Raw genomic sequence first — 16,941 nt, 5'->3', positions numbered from 1 at the left:
TTATCTACATGTGTGACAGTGTTTTTTTATTATTTAAATACAAAATGCCATTTGAGAGCATTTACATTATAGGAACTTTTTTAACCCTCTGGTGCTCCGGTCAAAAACTTTATTTTTTATTTTTATTTTTTTTACTTCATTAGAATGGTATGAAACTTGGTAAAGGTTTTGGCACTTGCTATGTGAACACACACACAAAAAAATCATGGACATGATTCAAAAAGGTTAAATGGTCCTGAAAAAATAATCACACAAATGCTCGTCGCGGTCAAAAATGAGCACATTGGAAATGAATTTCATCTAGTGGAAACTTTTGGTACTGTGACCAAACAAAATATTACTGAAAGCTCATTTTTTTGAGATATCAACCTCATGTTTGGAACACAACTTGTTTAAGATTTATGGCTTTGATTTTCTTGCAGTTTTAGAATTAAAAAAAATGTTTTCGAAAATATATATTTCATATAAAAATTTTAAATAGTATTTTTGTGCATTTTGTTTATAACAATAAACTTAAAATTCTGTAACTTTTTTTTAAGTAAACTTTTTAAAACTTTTTTCACTTCAGCAATAATTTGTCAAATGTTGTCTTTGAAAAGAGACCAAAATTAAGTCATTCAAAATGTAAGACAGTTTAAGTTTAAGAAATTTAATTTTCAGGTCTATGCTCAAAAAGTGAAGAGATTATAACTACAGTGTAAATATAATTTAGTACCATAAAATCCCCTAAAAATACAAAATGTTAAATAAAAAAAAACATTATTGAACTAAAATATAGTACATTAATTTAATTGAAATAAAAACATTCTGTCATTTTTGACCGACACGCAAAGAGCACCAATATTTAAAGAAAAAAAATTCTGTAACATTTTGTAGGATTTCTTGAGCTCATATTTTCTTGTGCTTTTCTCTACATATCTATCTGTGACTAAGCGTTTTTCCTTATTATTTAAATGCAACTTTTTTTGGTGAAGGAATTTGAATTTTAGGGACTTTTTTGAATATTTGAAAAAAACAAAACAGCAATATTTCATAGAATTTCTTGATCTAGTATTTTCTTGTGCAGATATTTTTTTTGATGAATGCATTTGAGATCATTTGCAATGTAGGGACTTTTATAAATGATTTTGTTGTAATCATGCTCGTATGTTTGGAAATCAAAACCATGCAAACTACAGAGGAAGTATGTACTACAGCACTACACACACTCGATCTCTACAGACGGTCGGATGGTAGAAGCATTGTCATGGAGCTCGTATGGATCAAGACATCTACAGATCCGCTGAATCTAGAGAAGACACATGCACTGCAGACATGACCTTCAGAACTGCCAAAAGCTGCTTTGCTTTCAGTCAGAAAGCAAAGAATTAATGCTGGCGTGACGTCTGAATGCACGGCTTTCAGCTCATAACCATCTGAATTATGAGAGATGGTTGCAGTAAATGACATGCATTTATTTCCATACCTGAGAGCCCTCTATTCGTCCTGGGCGCACTTAAAGAAAGGTAAAGGTAAATGTGTAAGTTCAAACATCCTGATTCTTTGATGCAACTCAATAAAATCTGCATGATGGATTTAAAAACTCAGGTTTTGAGACGCCCAACAAAAGTGTTTTAAAGCAAAGACCTCACATCATCCATACAGAAAAAAAATATTTTATTATGTTTAAGATGTCGCATACACTAGTTCATTATAATCATATAAGAAAAATCTCTTACACTTGATATTTAGAGAATCAAAACTTTGGTGTGAGCATGTTACTATAGCGATGAACGTGAATTAAACACAGAGCAAACAAACGTCTTGCTTGCTTCTTTACAAAAACTCTCAAACATCAATTCCTGCAGCATCACAACATTTTCTGGATTAGGTTGAACCAACCAACCAAACAGGACATCAAAAGTGTTTAACAGCCTTAGAAATATTGAAAGTGGAAGATAAAACGTGTCAAATGACTCTAGAACAGAAACATCTGAGCATCGGCTGCAAAGCGACACGCGCTTAAACTTCGTTTCCATTGAGAGCCGTCCAATCTGTCCAACATCATTCCATTAGGGTTTTTAAATCACAATGAATCTGTCAGTAACCTGACTCTAAAACCTGCTCAGGAATCAAGGGTGACATCTTGCCTTTGTGTCACGATCCAGAAAGCGCACGTTTCACAGCGGCGCACGTCAGCAGCTCGAATGAGACGTAAACACATATGCTGTGCGTTTCTGTCAAGGCTGATCATGTGATTCTACTCTCATTCTGTCATCTCAAGAAGGCAGTGAATCGAAAATAAAACATTCTTTATGAGCACATACAGTATATTAATGTATGAATACAGTGAGCCCAAACATCTGAGAAAACAATGAAAAATCTTACAGAAATGATGTGGGATAAAATAAAGTAATATTTCGGATCCCTTCTGGGTCAATATTTATCAAACGTTTAGTGACACTGACCTGCAATTGATTTATTTTTTTTTTTTTTCAGTTAAAATATGTAGACTTTATTAGTCATTTTCAATTTGTCGACCTTTATATATTTGTGTATTTTTAATATGTCTCGTTCATTTATTTGAGGAATCTGTAACTGATTGAATTTTTGCAGATTTTTTCTTTACTGCAGGAATCCATGAAATGTTTGACATCATTTGTGTTGTGAATCTAAATTGTTAAAAAAAATAGCAAAAAAATAAATAAATAAAATAAATTCAAGTTTATTTACATTTTCACTGTAATTTATATTATCAGAAAATGTAATATTTATTTAATAATAATATTTTATTGACTTTAATATTTTAAACTAAAATTACATTTATATTTTCAAGTCAACAAGTCAATAAAAATATTATTTTAATAAATAAATATGACATTTTCTGATCATATAAATTGCAGTGAAAATTAAAATATATATATATATATATATATATTTAACAATTTAGATTAACATAAAATCATTTCACAGTTAAAATATGTACACTTTATTAGTCATTTTTCATTTATAATCCTTTATTTAGTGCATTTGTTTGCTATTTTTTTTATTGTTCGTTTATTTTATGAATCTGTAATTGACTGAATTATACAGATTTTTCTCCACCCATGAAATGTTTGTTTGACATCATTTGTTGTTAATGTAAATTGTAAAAAAAAAATTGCAAAGAAAATCAATCAATAAATAAATTAAAAATGAAATAAATTCAAGTTTATCTAGATTTTACTGTAATTTATAATATCAGAAAATGTAATATTTATTTAATAATATTAATTATTATATTATTAAATAAATATTTTATAACATGTTATTGACTTGTAATATTTTAAACTTAAAATACACTAATCAAATAAGAAATTTTTTTCAATGAAAATATATACACTTAATTAGTCATTTTTCATTCGTTGCCCTTTATATCTGGTGCGTTTGTTTGCTATTTTTTATTTTTTTCTAATATGTATTATTCAATTATTTTATGGATCTGTGATTGAATCATACAGATTTTTCTCTACAGCAAGAAATGATGTTGTGAATCTAAATTGATAAAAAAAATCACAAATTGCAAAAAAAAAAAAAAAAAAAAAATTATCACTGCAATTTATACGATCAGAAAATGTCACATTTATTAAAATAATGTAATTTTTTGACTCTGATTGCTGAACACAAGCGTCAGACGTTTGGAGCTCAGTGTACGCGTGTGACGTGAGGCAGCAGCCGTGTTGCAGGAACATCAGGATGTCGAAGCACAAAGGCGTAACGCGTTCATGAGCCACACAAGCACTCGTCGGGTCGGCGTCGTGAAAGTCTAGGATTAAAGTGCAGTTAAAGTGCAAAATGGTAAAACTGATTAACTGACCCAACACAGTGTTACCCGTGCGAAGACACCAGTCATCAAACAAAACATGGTTTCTCGTGTAAACGGTGCCGGTGGTTTATACAGATGCAACATCAATTATGCTAAGTAAACATTTGATGCGTGTGAAGTAAAAAAATAAAGTCCGGAATCTGCGTTTCTGATGAGTCCGTGACGTCACATGTCGCCAGAACAAACAGGCACAGCTCAAACGCACAGAAGCTTACAGAGGAACGTACTTCTGTTTGTCCCGCAGGTCACGGCTCCGGCTACGACCCGGCCGCACGGACGAGGGGATGGAGTGGCCGGACGGGCTCTTTTTGCTGGGGAAGTGGGTGGACTGAGCCGACAGGTTGGTGCGGGTCTGGCCGGCGTTGTGGTCGAATTGCATCAGGCAGAAGATCAGATCTGTAGGCACCAGCTCGAAGTCGTACGGAGGGTTTGTGATCACGTATCTGTAACGAGAGAGACAGACGTTCAAAAGTTTGTTTTGAAAGAAATGAATACTTTTATTCAGCATGGACGCATTAACTCTTTCGATTCTGTACTCGTTCAGAAGATGTGTAACGGCTCCTCCTCACCGTTTGGTGCACTGACTCGGTGATCCCAGGTGTGCGTCTCTTAATCGGTAGATTCCAAAACACAACATGTTGTACGTCTTTAATGCTTTACAGAATAAATCACCGTAACAGCCACCGTCCTGAAACAAAACGATAAACATTATACAGTGCTACAGCGTGGAAGAGGAACATCATCTTACGGCTGTTCAAACACTTGTATGACAAATAAAAATGAACATGTCTGACCCCGAGATCAGCGAAGGGTCCGTCATAGAGCGCCAGCTGGGCGACGCGGCATCGGTCTCTGTTGGCCAGGGTTTGTGGGGTGCTGTAACCTCCGCGCAGAGCGTTTTCCTCCGCCAGCAACCCCTCCAGCTCCGGCGTGGCACCGCCCGTCACCAGCGTCCGGATCAGAGTCAGAATATTATCATTGAAGTACGTCTGAGAGAGAAAGACGGGAGAAGCATTAACCCTCTGATGTTCGGTCACTTAACTCCCTGAGGTCTGAAAACGCGCCGGCGCATTTTGCAGGATTTTTTTCACATTGCAGCAAAACAGACTTAAAATACTCCGTCATTTCTTGTCATAGAGACATAAGTAATATATCAATTGAAACTATAAAATGTCTTCTTTTATTTGTGTACTCTCACAGTTTGTGGCCTAAACATGTACAGAGAGCGCCCTCCGGCTGCAAGTATGAATTAAAAACACCATTCCTGAAATGTCCTCTTCTTCTTTAGAATAATTTGTGGCCTAAAGGTGTACAGAGAGCGCCCTCCGGCTGCAAGTATGAATTGAAAACACAGTATCCAGCACTCATAGTGATGACAATAAATATTACTTCTCAGTATTGAAAATTGACATAAATATATAAGAATCCATCAATATTTCTCCAAATGTGCATGCTTTTAAGCTAAAAGCCAATATGAGATGCCATAGAGGTAACATAATTGTTCAGACACTTTGCATCACAGAAATACATTATATTTTAAAGAATATAATAGAATACCATTATTTTAAATTGTAATAATATTTCACAGTATTGCTGTTTATGATGAGGTGAGACATGATTACAGAGGGTTTTTTCACAGCCTACCTGACTGACAGGCCTCATTAATATGCAAGTCATTTCAGGTCATTATTATGCGATTCTTTAAGACCAAAACAAACAAAAAAATGTTTTGAAATGTTTAAAATCGCTACTTCATATGAAACTCTACCATTACTGAGGCAGTCACTATCTGACCACATACATAATAGTGGACTTGATTCAAAAAAGCTGAATGGATGTAAAAAAAAAAAAAAAAAAAGAGTCACACTTGTGTTGTTTGTAGTCAAAAATGACGACCATTGAAAACACAAATGAACTGGTGCGGCTGTAACAATACGACAAAACTGAGCCAGAAGACTGAAATAAGACTGAAATCAGGTGGATTAAGCTCTGATGAAGCATTGCTGTTCATTTTTGTTGAATTTTGATGTTATGTGTTACAAAATGTCCTCCTCTGTGTTCAGGTTTGACTAAATTAATGCAAAAACTGACACTTCAAATCTACATTTAAAATAAAAAAATCAAAACCTTGACAAAAAGTGTTTTTCTTTTTTCACTCCCTCCAGATGGCGCTAATATGCCTTGAAAATGTAGATTTTTAAAGGAATTGTCTATATTTGAACATGAAATATTGCTTTAATTGAAAAGTGATAAAAAAAAATTAGATTTTTTTGGTTTTATTTTCAGTGGGAAAAAATTATTATAATTATTCTACAAAATATTAATTAGTTCCATGAAATTCTCTCAAAATACAAAACAAAAAAATATTACATTGATTTTTCTGAAAATGTAAATGTTTAATTTCAGGTGTTCGGTCACTTTTGAGCGTGAACAACACAAGTGTGACTCAGGTCAGTGTTTTCACTTACAGCACTCATCAGGGAATCCAACACGCTGACGGCAAACGCTGTCCCACAGGCGAAGGGTTGAGTGAGATACAGCTCCGTGTCGGGGTCATCGTCATCATCCTGGTCCAGAAACTGGACGTTTGAGTCGTTCACTGCAGGCACACACACACACACACACACACACACACACACACACACACACACACTGATTGTTAAGAATTTAATTATTTAAGTGAGGATTATTATCAAAGAATATTCACAGGAAATAACAGGAAAACACAGGGTCAAAAATGAACACTTTTTGGAGCAACTTTCCAGGTCAGTGACAGGTAAATTTCATAAGAACTTTATTAGAACAATAAGAACAACAGCCTTAAAAAACAATGAATCTAATCTAGATGAGTTTTTTCTCCAGAATCTGATAACACTGCTGAAATGAATCATGTTTCACCACATGTTTAAATGAAACTAAAAAAAACAACACACACACACACACATTGTGCACAACAATTGCACAACAATGGACCATTTTAGGACTTTTTTTTGTATTCTAACATTTTTCATGACAAAAAAAAAAAAAAAAAAAAAAAGATTTAACCCTCTGAGCTGCATTAACAGGCTGAAGTAAGAAAAGTTTTAAAAACCTGAACTTAAAAAAAGTTATAGAATTTTATGTTTATAAAAAAATATTTTTTTCCAAAACATGTTTTACTCTAAAACTGAGAAAATCAAATCCATACATCTAAACAATTTGTGTTCCAAATTTGGGGTTGATATGTCAAAAAATTTGCTTTTAGTAAGATTTTGTTTGGGCGCAGTACCAAATGTTTCCACTAGATGAAATTCGTCTCCAATTTGTGCATTTTTTTGACCGCAAGTTTGACCATTTAACCTTTCCGAATCATTTCAATGTTTATTTTGTGCCAAAATCTTTACCAAGTTTGTGTACCATTCTGATGAAGTAAGAAATTCTAAAATAAGAACAGAAAGTAACATTTTTCATTCATATATATATATATATAAAGAAAATGCAAAATGCAGTTTCATGGTCAGTAAAAAAAACAAAAAACATTTATGGCTGGAGAATATTGTCATTTCATTGGCAGAAGTGGCAGGAAGTTCATTTTGGACCCTGAACTGGTGTGTTTCCTGTCTGAGACACTTTTTTATTTCTGAAAAGAGCATTCATTAGCAGTTTGACCACACAAAAGCACACAGGACTCACAGCATGCGACAGTCACACACAGCGCTCATGCCAACACTGAAAACACCCAAAAACAGCAACAGAGTGCATCAAAAGAAAAGCTGAAACACGGACGAAACTAAAGGAATAAAGTCCAGAGGATGAGAAATGAAGCAGGTCGCTCAGGTGCGGAACAGAAGCTCTGAGGGCCGCCCGCCGCGGGTCTTACCCAGCTCAGTTATCATTGGGATGTTGTTTCCGCTGCTCTTGTCCTGGCTCAGAGAAACCAGGGGCAGCAACTTGTCTGTTTTAACTAGCGGCATAAAACAACCAGTTACCATAGCAACTAGTTACCATAAACCCAGAAAATGGCTGCAAAATAAACTTACCAAAACCAGCAGTTACTAAAACAGCCATTAACATGCAAACATTATTCCTCATTGTTTGTTAATGTTACTTAAACTAAAGCTGAATTTTCAGCATCATTACTCCAGACTTCAGTGTCACATGATCCTTCAGAAATCATTCTAATATGCTGATCTGCTGCTCAAGAAACATTTATGATTATTATCAATGTTGAAATCAGCTTCATATTTTAGTGGAAACTGTGACATATTTTATTTTTCAGGATTCTTTGATGAATAGAAAGATCAAAAGAACAGCATTTATTAGAAATAGAATCTTTTGTAACATTATAAATGTCTCTACTGTCACTTCTGATCCGTTGATGAATGTGAGTGTGTTCTCACCGAGCTCTGTGATGATGGGAATGTTTGCTCCTGTGGTTATGGACGCCTGCCGTACCAATCCGTGTACGGGACTGTTCTCCGGAGAGGAGCGATCCATCCCAGGAGGAGTGAAACCTGGAGCAGGAACAAACAAAACCATTTCATTTCCTTCTGACTGCCTGTTTGGCTTTCATTATGAAAAAATAGTTTTGATAAATTGAGTTTTTGTCTCCTAAAAGAAAGAATCGATTCTGAACTTCCTGAAACGAGTCGTCAGTATTTCAGTCTCACTTCCTGCTAAACCTACGTAGGTTTGTAACTAATTAGCATAATGCCAGTCTATTGGCTGAACAGCGTCTCTTTGCCCCGCCCTCAGTCGCTGAAGTTGTACCTGAGACTGGAAGAGTTTGGTTCGTGTTGTTCATGACGAGAAGACCAAAGCAAATCCACTTTGATGAGATTGATATGGTAAAAACGACGCCATCGTTACTGTTCGTATCACTGTGAATCATGATAATGAGCGTTCGGATTCTGACCAATCAGAGCAGAGCAGCTCTCAGGGAGGCGGGGTTTAGAGAGACCGAATCTTTGATCGAAGCGTTTCAGACACTGAGAGAAAAGAGCTGATGCTGCAGTGGATATTATGAGAGAATTAAAGTGTTTTTGACCTTGGATGAATGTAAACCTGCTGTAGGAGACGACAAAACAACATTAGGAGCCTTCTAGATATTTAGTCTTGTATCTGAAGTGGATTTATGCTTAAAACAAGAAAAAATATCTGCTAATGGGGTCAGAAATCCAACCTCACTGTCAGATATGTGTTCTTGTTTTAAGCATAAATCCACTTCATTTTCTGATACTTTTTTCAGAAGACAAAACTCAGTATCTTTATCTGCATCTCAAGTAAATGATATTTAATAATAGCTGTATTTGACGTATGTAATGGAATACCAGACCTTGAGAGTTGGCCTGCAGAAGTCCAATACTGTCATCAAACAGCATGGACTTGATGTTGAGAGACGCCAGAATACATTCCTTATCCTGCAGAGAGGCGTCGTCGATATTGTTCTGATTGGCTGACAGGATGACGCACATGTCACACAAGTTGATGTTGACGGCTCTCAGATCAGCCCGGCTCAACGGAGTGCCCTGAACATGTGACACGCATCAGAAACACGGCGCTGATACGCCATCATTGGTTTAACAGACAGAGACGCCCACTCACAGGTAAGATGGAGACTTTGGGGAAGTTGTGTAGTGTCTCCCACTCTCTCTTCAGGTATTCCAGAGATCCCACGAACACGATGGGCTTCAGCTCGTGATAATGGAAGTTACTGGCTCTCAGAGGCATCACCAGGTTACGCAGACCAATCAGGGCCGACTTCACGTCCCCAAATATACAAACCACTACGTGACCGCTCAAAACGGTCATCGCCGCCTCGCTCCGAGTCTGAGAGAGAACGACAGACAAATGTAATGTTTTAAATACTATTATATTTCTAACTGTACATTTGTGCAGTGGAATAAACTTTAAAGAAGATCTACATTTCATTCATTGAGATAACATGGAAGAAGGATTTCTGTCACCTGCTGGAAAACAAACACTTTTGACACGAAAATGACATGAATTTACCACTATAACCAGTAGATGGCTGCAGAGGACCGCTCATTTGCCATTTCCACTCCCTTTTATAGTTCTTTTCATGTGTTCTGCTCTTGGATTTATTATAAAATGAATATTGACAAATTTTAACAATGTTATAGAACTGAATTATGAAGTATAGGAAGAGTAGGAAAACAGTTGAAAAACAAAATAACAAAATTAAGTAACACAAAAGCTAATATACCTAATTTCCATTTAGTGTAAGTACTAAAATTACTAAAACCAAAATAAAAAAATAACTAAAACTTAAAAAAAAAAAAAGTAATAAAAAACACACAACTAAATTACTAAAACTAAAATGTAAAATATACAAATAAAATCTCATTTAAAACATTAATAAATACTATAATACAATATAAAATATGATACTATAAAGTCCCCGATATACTTCAAACTAAAGTAAAAAAACTGATCTGACATCATTTCTAACAAAATCAGGCCAAAACCGACTAAGCAAGCCAAAGGCGACAGCGGCAAGGAACCCAAACGGGTAAGATCTCCACAGGTGAAAACATGAACACACTGGATAGCTGCTTTATAGTGCGAAATGAAGTTCTGATGAGGCACTGACACTGTTTTTCAATCTTTGATACTGTAAAGCTGCTTGCGTTCAAGCAATCCATTGAATAAAGTGCTATATAAATAAACGTGATGTGACTGGAGAGCTAATTTGCAAAGCTTGTGCTAAAAAAACAATGTTGTTATGATCAGACACTTTTCTTATGCTTTCTATAAAAACTGCTTGCTGTTTTCTCATCTCTGTTGTTTATTTTGGTACTGAGAAGAAGTGCACAGCACGTATTTATATATTCATCTAACCGTCGCTCTCAGCAGAGTGGGCGGCATCAGATGTTCCATTACAGCATATCGCTGCTCATATATTTTGAACTTTTTTTACCCCTAAACGAAGAACGGAAAAGAACTTAATGTGAATTATATCGGGGCCTTAACACTGGTCTGACATCTAAATACTGTCATTTCACTCAATTCTGATCGTCTCTTACCAGCGTGACCTTCTCTATCTCTTTTGAAGGACACCAGTGAAACATGCCTGTAGAATCATATTTCTTTATGTTCTCATCCATTGTTTCCATTTGATCGTGTCCTGGGACCAACAACGGGTCATGCCTGAAATAAACAAACCACAAAAAAAAACCATTGAAAACATCATGAGTTGGGAAAATTCATGTTCCGGTTCCATTTGGAACAAGATCAGTGACACGCTGTAGTCTTTATAAATCAGACATTTTCAGAGAATGAATTGGATCCTGGAAAGTGCGGCTCGTGTTACAGGACATGATGGAGAACGGGGTCGTAGCGGAGCTCTGGGGTCTCAGGGACGTTTGATTCGCCCATTAGAGGGGTGAAGGTTTCAGCATGCTGTCAGAGAGCTTTTCCATCCGTCAGCCGCAGCCGGCTGTTGTGACTTTATTTTCAATCCATCTCCCTCCATCATTAGGCCATTAGAGGCTGAGCTGAGCTCTAGACGGCTCTCTTCACTTCCTCCAGCTCCCTGTCCATCAAATTTAATGCACACTGTGACAGCAAAACCGCACAGTCAGCACCGCGTGAGACGCCCGCTGTCAGAGCGAACAGAGACTGCGGGCGGCGGCTACCGCGCCACATTACATCACAAACACACGCATTCATGGGTTCATCTGAACATCTGTCACGAACATGAGTCATGCTTCACCACAAATAACATCAAAAATTACATTAACAATTAAAAAAAATTATTTTGCACACAGAAAATGAAGATTATTTTTAGAACCACTCAAACACTGACTCGGAGTAACTCAAAGTGTTATTGTTAAATAGCAAAAAAGATTTTATCACCTGTTGTGTTACTAAAACAAGTATAACATAATAACTATTACATATTAATATAAAATATATTATTAAAATTATATATATAATGTATTATAATTTTTTTTTTTTTAAACTAAGTTTATACACATAATAAACATAATAGTTATATAGCATAATAAATAAAAAAATATTTTATCACTAATTTTGTTACTTTATTGTTATATAACAAAAAAGATATTATCACCAATTGTGTTACTAAAACATAAATATAACACACAGACTTTATTTTCTCATTTAACAAAGATTCAAAACGAACTTCTCTTGAAAATAACGTCACAAAGCAGAACAATTGTCTCGTTCTGTGTTTGAATGTTCAAGGACTTTTAGTTTATCTTAAACACTGACATTGTTTCTAGCACGTGTATCATTGGTTGTCATGGTTACTTACTGTTTAATTGATTTCACACACCTGTTCCTCGTTTTTATCCACAGTTAGTTGTTTATACCTCCCTCAGTTTCACTCATTCTGGTGTTGGATGTGTGTTATGTATATTTCTCATGTTGGATTTTTCTTTTTTTTTGTAATAAAGTTACGCTGCTAATAGATCCACTTCACCTCGTCTTTTCTTTATGCAAAATATAATCGACATCTGATTTTGGCGCGTAACGTGACCTGGGCATGTTTTCGTGAAGAAGAGCTGAGCTGAGTGTTATCAGACGTGACATCAGACTGGACTCCATCAGACCGTCACTGACAGCAGATTCATAAAGACTCAATCTCTCACAGCGAAACACCGTTTAATGTTTCAACAAACAGCCTCGCTCGCTCTATTCCATACTCTCAGGGGCTGGATCTGTCAATGCTGAACACATTTATACGATCCTCGCCAGCAGGAAATCAATATCTGGCTGATCTGCTCAGAGCGGTCAGGAGAGAGTGAGTGTGTCTCAGTCGGGTCCTGTAGCTGACCTGACACAAACACACTCAAATACAGGCTGATACAAACATATCATGTGGGATTATCATGGAAAACAAAGATCATGAATATACTGTATAAATATCCTGTACAAATGTTTTAAATATAAAGATAAATGAAGTGATTATTAGATCACTGAGATAATGTCACTAAGTTACTGAACAAACACTAGAAAAAAAGGATCTACTTAGAAACAATTTTCATTCAGAAAATACTAATAAAATTTCATAAATAATTACAAAGAAACGGCAAGTAACACACCGAATTAAAACTTAAAATTTCTTGTAAAAAAACGCAGTCCAATAATCTTTTATTTACAACTTGTAGTGGGAAGTCTAATTTTGTATATCATTTTTGGGAATGATTATATATAAATATATATAAAAATATTTTTTCTGGCACGATTTTGTTACAGCAGCAAAATATATAACTAGATAAGATAAACTTTGAAGTTGGCTTGAAAAAGCCTAGCCAGAAAGTTTGAAGTAGTTTTAAAAGCTTAAAGTTTGAAGGTTTTCAGTTTGACAGTTTAAGTTTTAGTTTAGCAGTTTAGATACTCTAGGTGGTTGCTAGGGTGTTGCTATGCGGTTGCTAGGGTATTCTGGGTGGTTGCTAGGGTGTTGCTATGCGGTTGCTAAGGTATTATGGGTGGTTGCTAGGGTACTCAGGGTAGTTTCTAAGGTGTTGCTATGCGGTTGCTGAGGTACTCTGGGTGGTTGCTAGAGTGTTGCTATGTGGTTGCTAGTGTATCCATGATGGTTGCTAGGGAAATGCCATGTGGTTGTTAAGGTACTCACGATGGTTGCTAGGGTGTTGCCACACCGTTGCTAAGGTATTCTGGGGGTTTGCTATGGCGTTCTGGGTAGTTGCAATGCGGTTGCTATGGTGTTCTGTGTGGTTGCTATGCAGTTTCTAGAGTGTTTTGAGTGGCTGCCATGAGATATAGCACACTAACTCTAACTCAAGTCAGAACAGTCTGAAGGTTTGAGCCGAATTTGGTAGTTCTAGCTTTAAAGCTCTTGGAGGAGTTAGAGCCAGAGATTTTAGTCTCAGAAAAGTTCAAATAGCATTTCAGCCAACTTAATGATAACATAACTACGACAATGGCCTCTGACTGAGGGGTGTATCATTTTATAGACAGGGGTATATAATTTTTAAAAATGTTGTGAGTCTAATTTTGTGTGTGTGTATATATAAATATATTAGCTTTATATATATATATATATATATATATATATATATATATATATATATATATATATATATAGTCAAACCAAAAATTATTCAGACACTTTCACCTTACCATGATTGTGTTATCTGACATAATTAAGATTAATATTTTATTACCATTTTTTAAAACTATAGTGAATAAACTGTATTAATGAATGAAATGTTGAAGGTCTCTGAATACATTTTGGTTTGACTGTATATACAGTATATATAGCTTTATATGACAATAAAGCAATAATGTACAGTGATAATATAACTATGACACCGGCCTCAGATTGAGGGTGGCAGAAATACTAGATGATAGAGTATTTAGGTTATTTTGCATTGTTTATTATGAATATGTGATCCATTGGTTGAGCTGATGTTCTCCAGGCTATGAAGAGCGCTGTTGCCCTGAGAGAGCTCTCTTCCCTCACATCACCTGACACTAACATGTTTCTAAAGAGCCCGATTCAATCTGCTCCTCATTACTAATTCACTCGGGCCTGCAGGCTCTGACCGCAGCTGATACGCCACACCACAGTGTTTTCTGTCGCTTGTACAAGCAAAAGAGCCCTAAGGCTACGGCAGAACGGATCAGACAATGAAACGGCTCGAATGAAAGTACCCTGAAACGCCTCATACGCCACACTATCCTGCTGCCTCTGTGTTACAATGCTGAGACAACACAAGCACAGATCTCACATGAGCGGCCAATGAAGGAAGAAAGAAGGGGATTTTCAGTGCTGGAACATGAACGTTAGTAGTTTTGCTAATCATTATTTATAGTAGTTAAACAGCAGTAACTCTAAAAGTTATTTAAATACATTTTTAAACATATAACTTCAGATGATATTTCCTTTTTGCAAGTTTTTATCTGCTCATTTTATTACACAAAATGCTATTACACTATATATATATATATATCAGTTGTTGTTAATTACTGTCCATATAATACGAATCATTCCCGTCTGCTGTCTTGATAAAGTATTCAGAAGATATTATTCTCATTCCATCATTGCATATTAATGGCTTTTATTAATTCAATAGCAGCTCTTTCATCCGTCAAAATCAATAAATGGATCTTTAATTCCAGCGGACAGGATAAAAGGCAGGTACTCGGAGTTAAAAGCAGGCGGCGTGTCGGACAGCACTAAGTGCGGGCGGGACTGCAGAACTACAGCCTGAGGCAACAGGGACTGATCCCGGCCTCTGATTGGCTGGAGCCGTGCGGGGATAGAGATGCCCTGCGACCTCGAAAACACACTCACGCTAGTGCGCACGCATGATCTCGTGCAGGGTTTACGTTTGAATATATCACACACTTGATGTTTGACATTTTCTGAAATATGTGAGGGGAAACCATCCATCACATTGTTTTACAGTTGTGTTTATTGAAGCAGAAACACATTTGAGCTCTTACCTGATTTTTGGAGAGCAAGTGGGCGACGTCCTCATGCCTCCATTACGCTGTTTTTTCTTGGGCGACAGAGCCGACTGCTGCTCCTCCTCAACTACTGAAACACCAGAGACAGTGTGAGACGCCACAAAACACTCTCATTACAGGGATAGATCAGCCAAAAATGACAATTCTCTCAGCATTTACTCCATCTCAAGTTGTTCCAAACCTGTATCATTTATTTGCTCTGCTGGACACAAAAGAAGATATTTGGAAGAATGTTTTTATTTACTACAATAGTATTTGAAGGTTTAGGTTCCAAAACGCGATAAATGCCAAAATCAGTATTGCATCTGGTCGGTATTGAAAAGTCATTCATTAATTTTGTGCAAAATGCGATATCTGTCGTGTTATTCTGTCATGTTTTCTCCCTTTCTTTTTAGTAAAATGCCTGAATATAAGACAAATATTGGCAAAGTTTAGACTCTGTCATATATGTGAATCAACTTACTTTCTTGTGTTTTTTCAATTTGAAAAATAACTTATTCTGATTGATTAATTGCATTTTGAAAAAAAAAAAAGTGTCATGGATTTATTTCATTTTTGGAAAAATAATAATAAGTTTTTATAATAAACTTTTTAAAATCAAAATGTAGAATTGTTTATGTTTTTATAACCAAAAGATGCTATGTGAAAGTTAGAAACAGAAAATAGTGGTTTTCATCTTGCCACTTTCTTGGTAAAGAAAACACATTTTTACTCAAATTAATCAAAATGGAGTTATTGCGTTTTGGAACCAAGCTCTTCATTTTTTCCTACTATGATAGTCAATGGGGGGTGAGATCTGCTTGGTTAAAAACATTCTTCCAAATATCTTCTTTTGTGTTCAGCAGAACAAAAATATTCATACAGGTTTGGAACAACGTGAGATGGAGTAAATGATTTTTGGGTGAACTATCCTTTAACAAACCATCAAAACACACAGTCAGCTGTAGGAGAAAATAAGGAGGGATGAACCGTATGGAAAGAGGAAGAGTGGGAAGTTTGAGTGGGAAGTCTGATCTTTACCAGGTCTGTACAGCGTTAGTTTCACATGTACCACCATTAAAATGGATTATTTCACTCACTTTTTAAATGCATTCGCCCTGATATATGGACAAACAGCTTTCAACCAGGGTCTTATATTAATATTAGTTACTTATATAATAATATAACTAAAATTAACAAACTCATCATTAATCTTATCTGCCGATGGCTGGTGAAAGAAATGCACAGTGCATAAATATCCCTTAGCTGCCAAGAAACTGCCCATTTTTAATTAAATAATGCAAATGAATTATAAAGTAATAATTAATTATGTCTAACTATGTTAGTGTAGATTTAACTATAAACATTTTTGCAATGTAAAAAAAAGTTATAATTAATTTTTACATTTTAAATATTCATGAATTTTATTATCAAGTGGCTTGTTTTTTTGGTTTTGATTTTGCCCCCAGCTCTTCTAATCATCGTAAACGATAAAACACACTGATTTAGTATTTTTCCAATGATGAACACAGGATCGTTTTAGTATTTCTAAACTCTGTTAGTCCACATGCATTTCCCACAATGCCAGGCCGAGTCTTACAGAGTGGGCCGGTGGTGGAGGAGGAGCCGTGGCTGGAATGATATCTGTATTTAAC

The 16,941-nt window shown here is 35.7% G+C and overlaps 1 protein-coding gene across 8 annotated transcripts in view; it reads right to left on the bottom strand.

Annotated features, from left to right (window-relative positions):
• LOC137007459 (calcium-activated potassium channel subunit alpha-1a-like) overlaps window positions 1-16,941 on the bottom strand; it is a 93,032-nt gene that overhangs the window by 3,374 nt on the left and 72,717 nt on the right. For 3 of the 8 annotated variants that reach the window (XR_010892621.1, XM_067368934.1, XM_067368938.1), the window contains 11 exons: window positions 15,284-15,377; window positions 10,870-10,993; window positions 9,428-9,652; window positions 9,159-9,351; window positions 8,224-8,337; window positions 7,704-7,787; window positions 6,313-6,443; window positions 4,639-4,833; window positions 4,414-4,532; window positions 4,072-4,287; window positions 1,466-1,494 (listed from right to left, as the gene is read on the bottom strand). Coding sequence is in view for 7 of the 8 variants with exons in the window: in XM_067368934.1 (XP_067225035.1) it covers window positions 1,466-1,494; window positions 4,072-4,287; window positions 4,414-4,532; window positions 4,639-4,833; window positions 6,313-6,443; window positions 7,704-7,787; window positions 8,224-8,337; window positions 9,159-9,351; window positions 9,428-9,652; window positions 10,870-10,993; window positions 15,284-15,377 (1,524 nt within the window). In the remaining variant the exon portion in view is untranslated. The remainder of the gene's footprint in view (window positions 1-1,465; window positions 1,495-4,071; window positions 4,288-4,413; window positions 4,533-4,638; window positions 4,834-6,312; window positions 6,444-7,703; window positions 7,788-8,223; window positions 8,338-9,158; window positions 9,352-9,427; window positions 9,653-10,869; window positions 10,994-15,283; window positions 15,378-16,941) is intronic. The other 5 variants (XM_067368935.1, XM_067368939.1, XM_067368936.1 and 2 more) reach the window with 4 other exon arrangements.

The sequence above is a fragment of the Chanodichthys erythropterus genome, chromosome 19, assembly GCF_024489055.1.
Source record: "Chanodichthys erythropterus isolate Z2021 chromosome 19, ASM2448905v1, whole genome shotgun sequence".
NCBI lineage: Eukaryota > Metazoa > Chordata > Actinopteri > Cypriniformes > Xenocyprididae > Chanodichthys > Chanodichthys erythropterus.
Note: the sequence above shows the minus strand (reverse complement) of the source record. Positions and strands in the feature narration are given on the sequence as shown.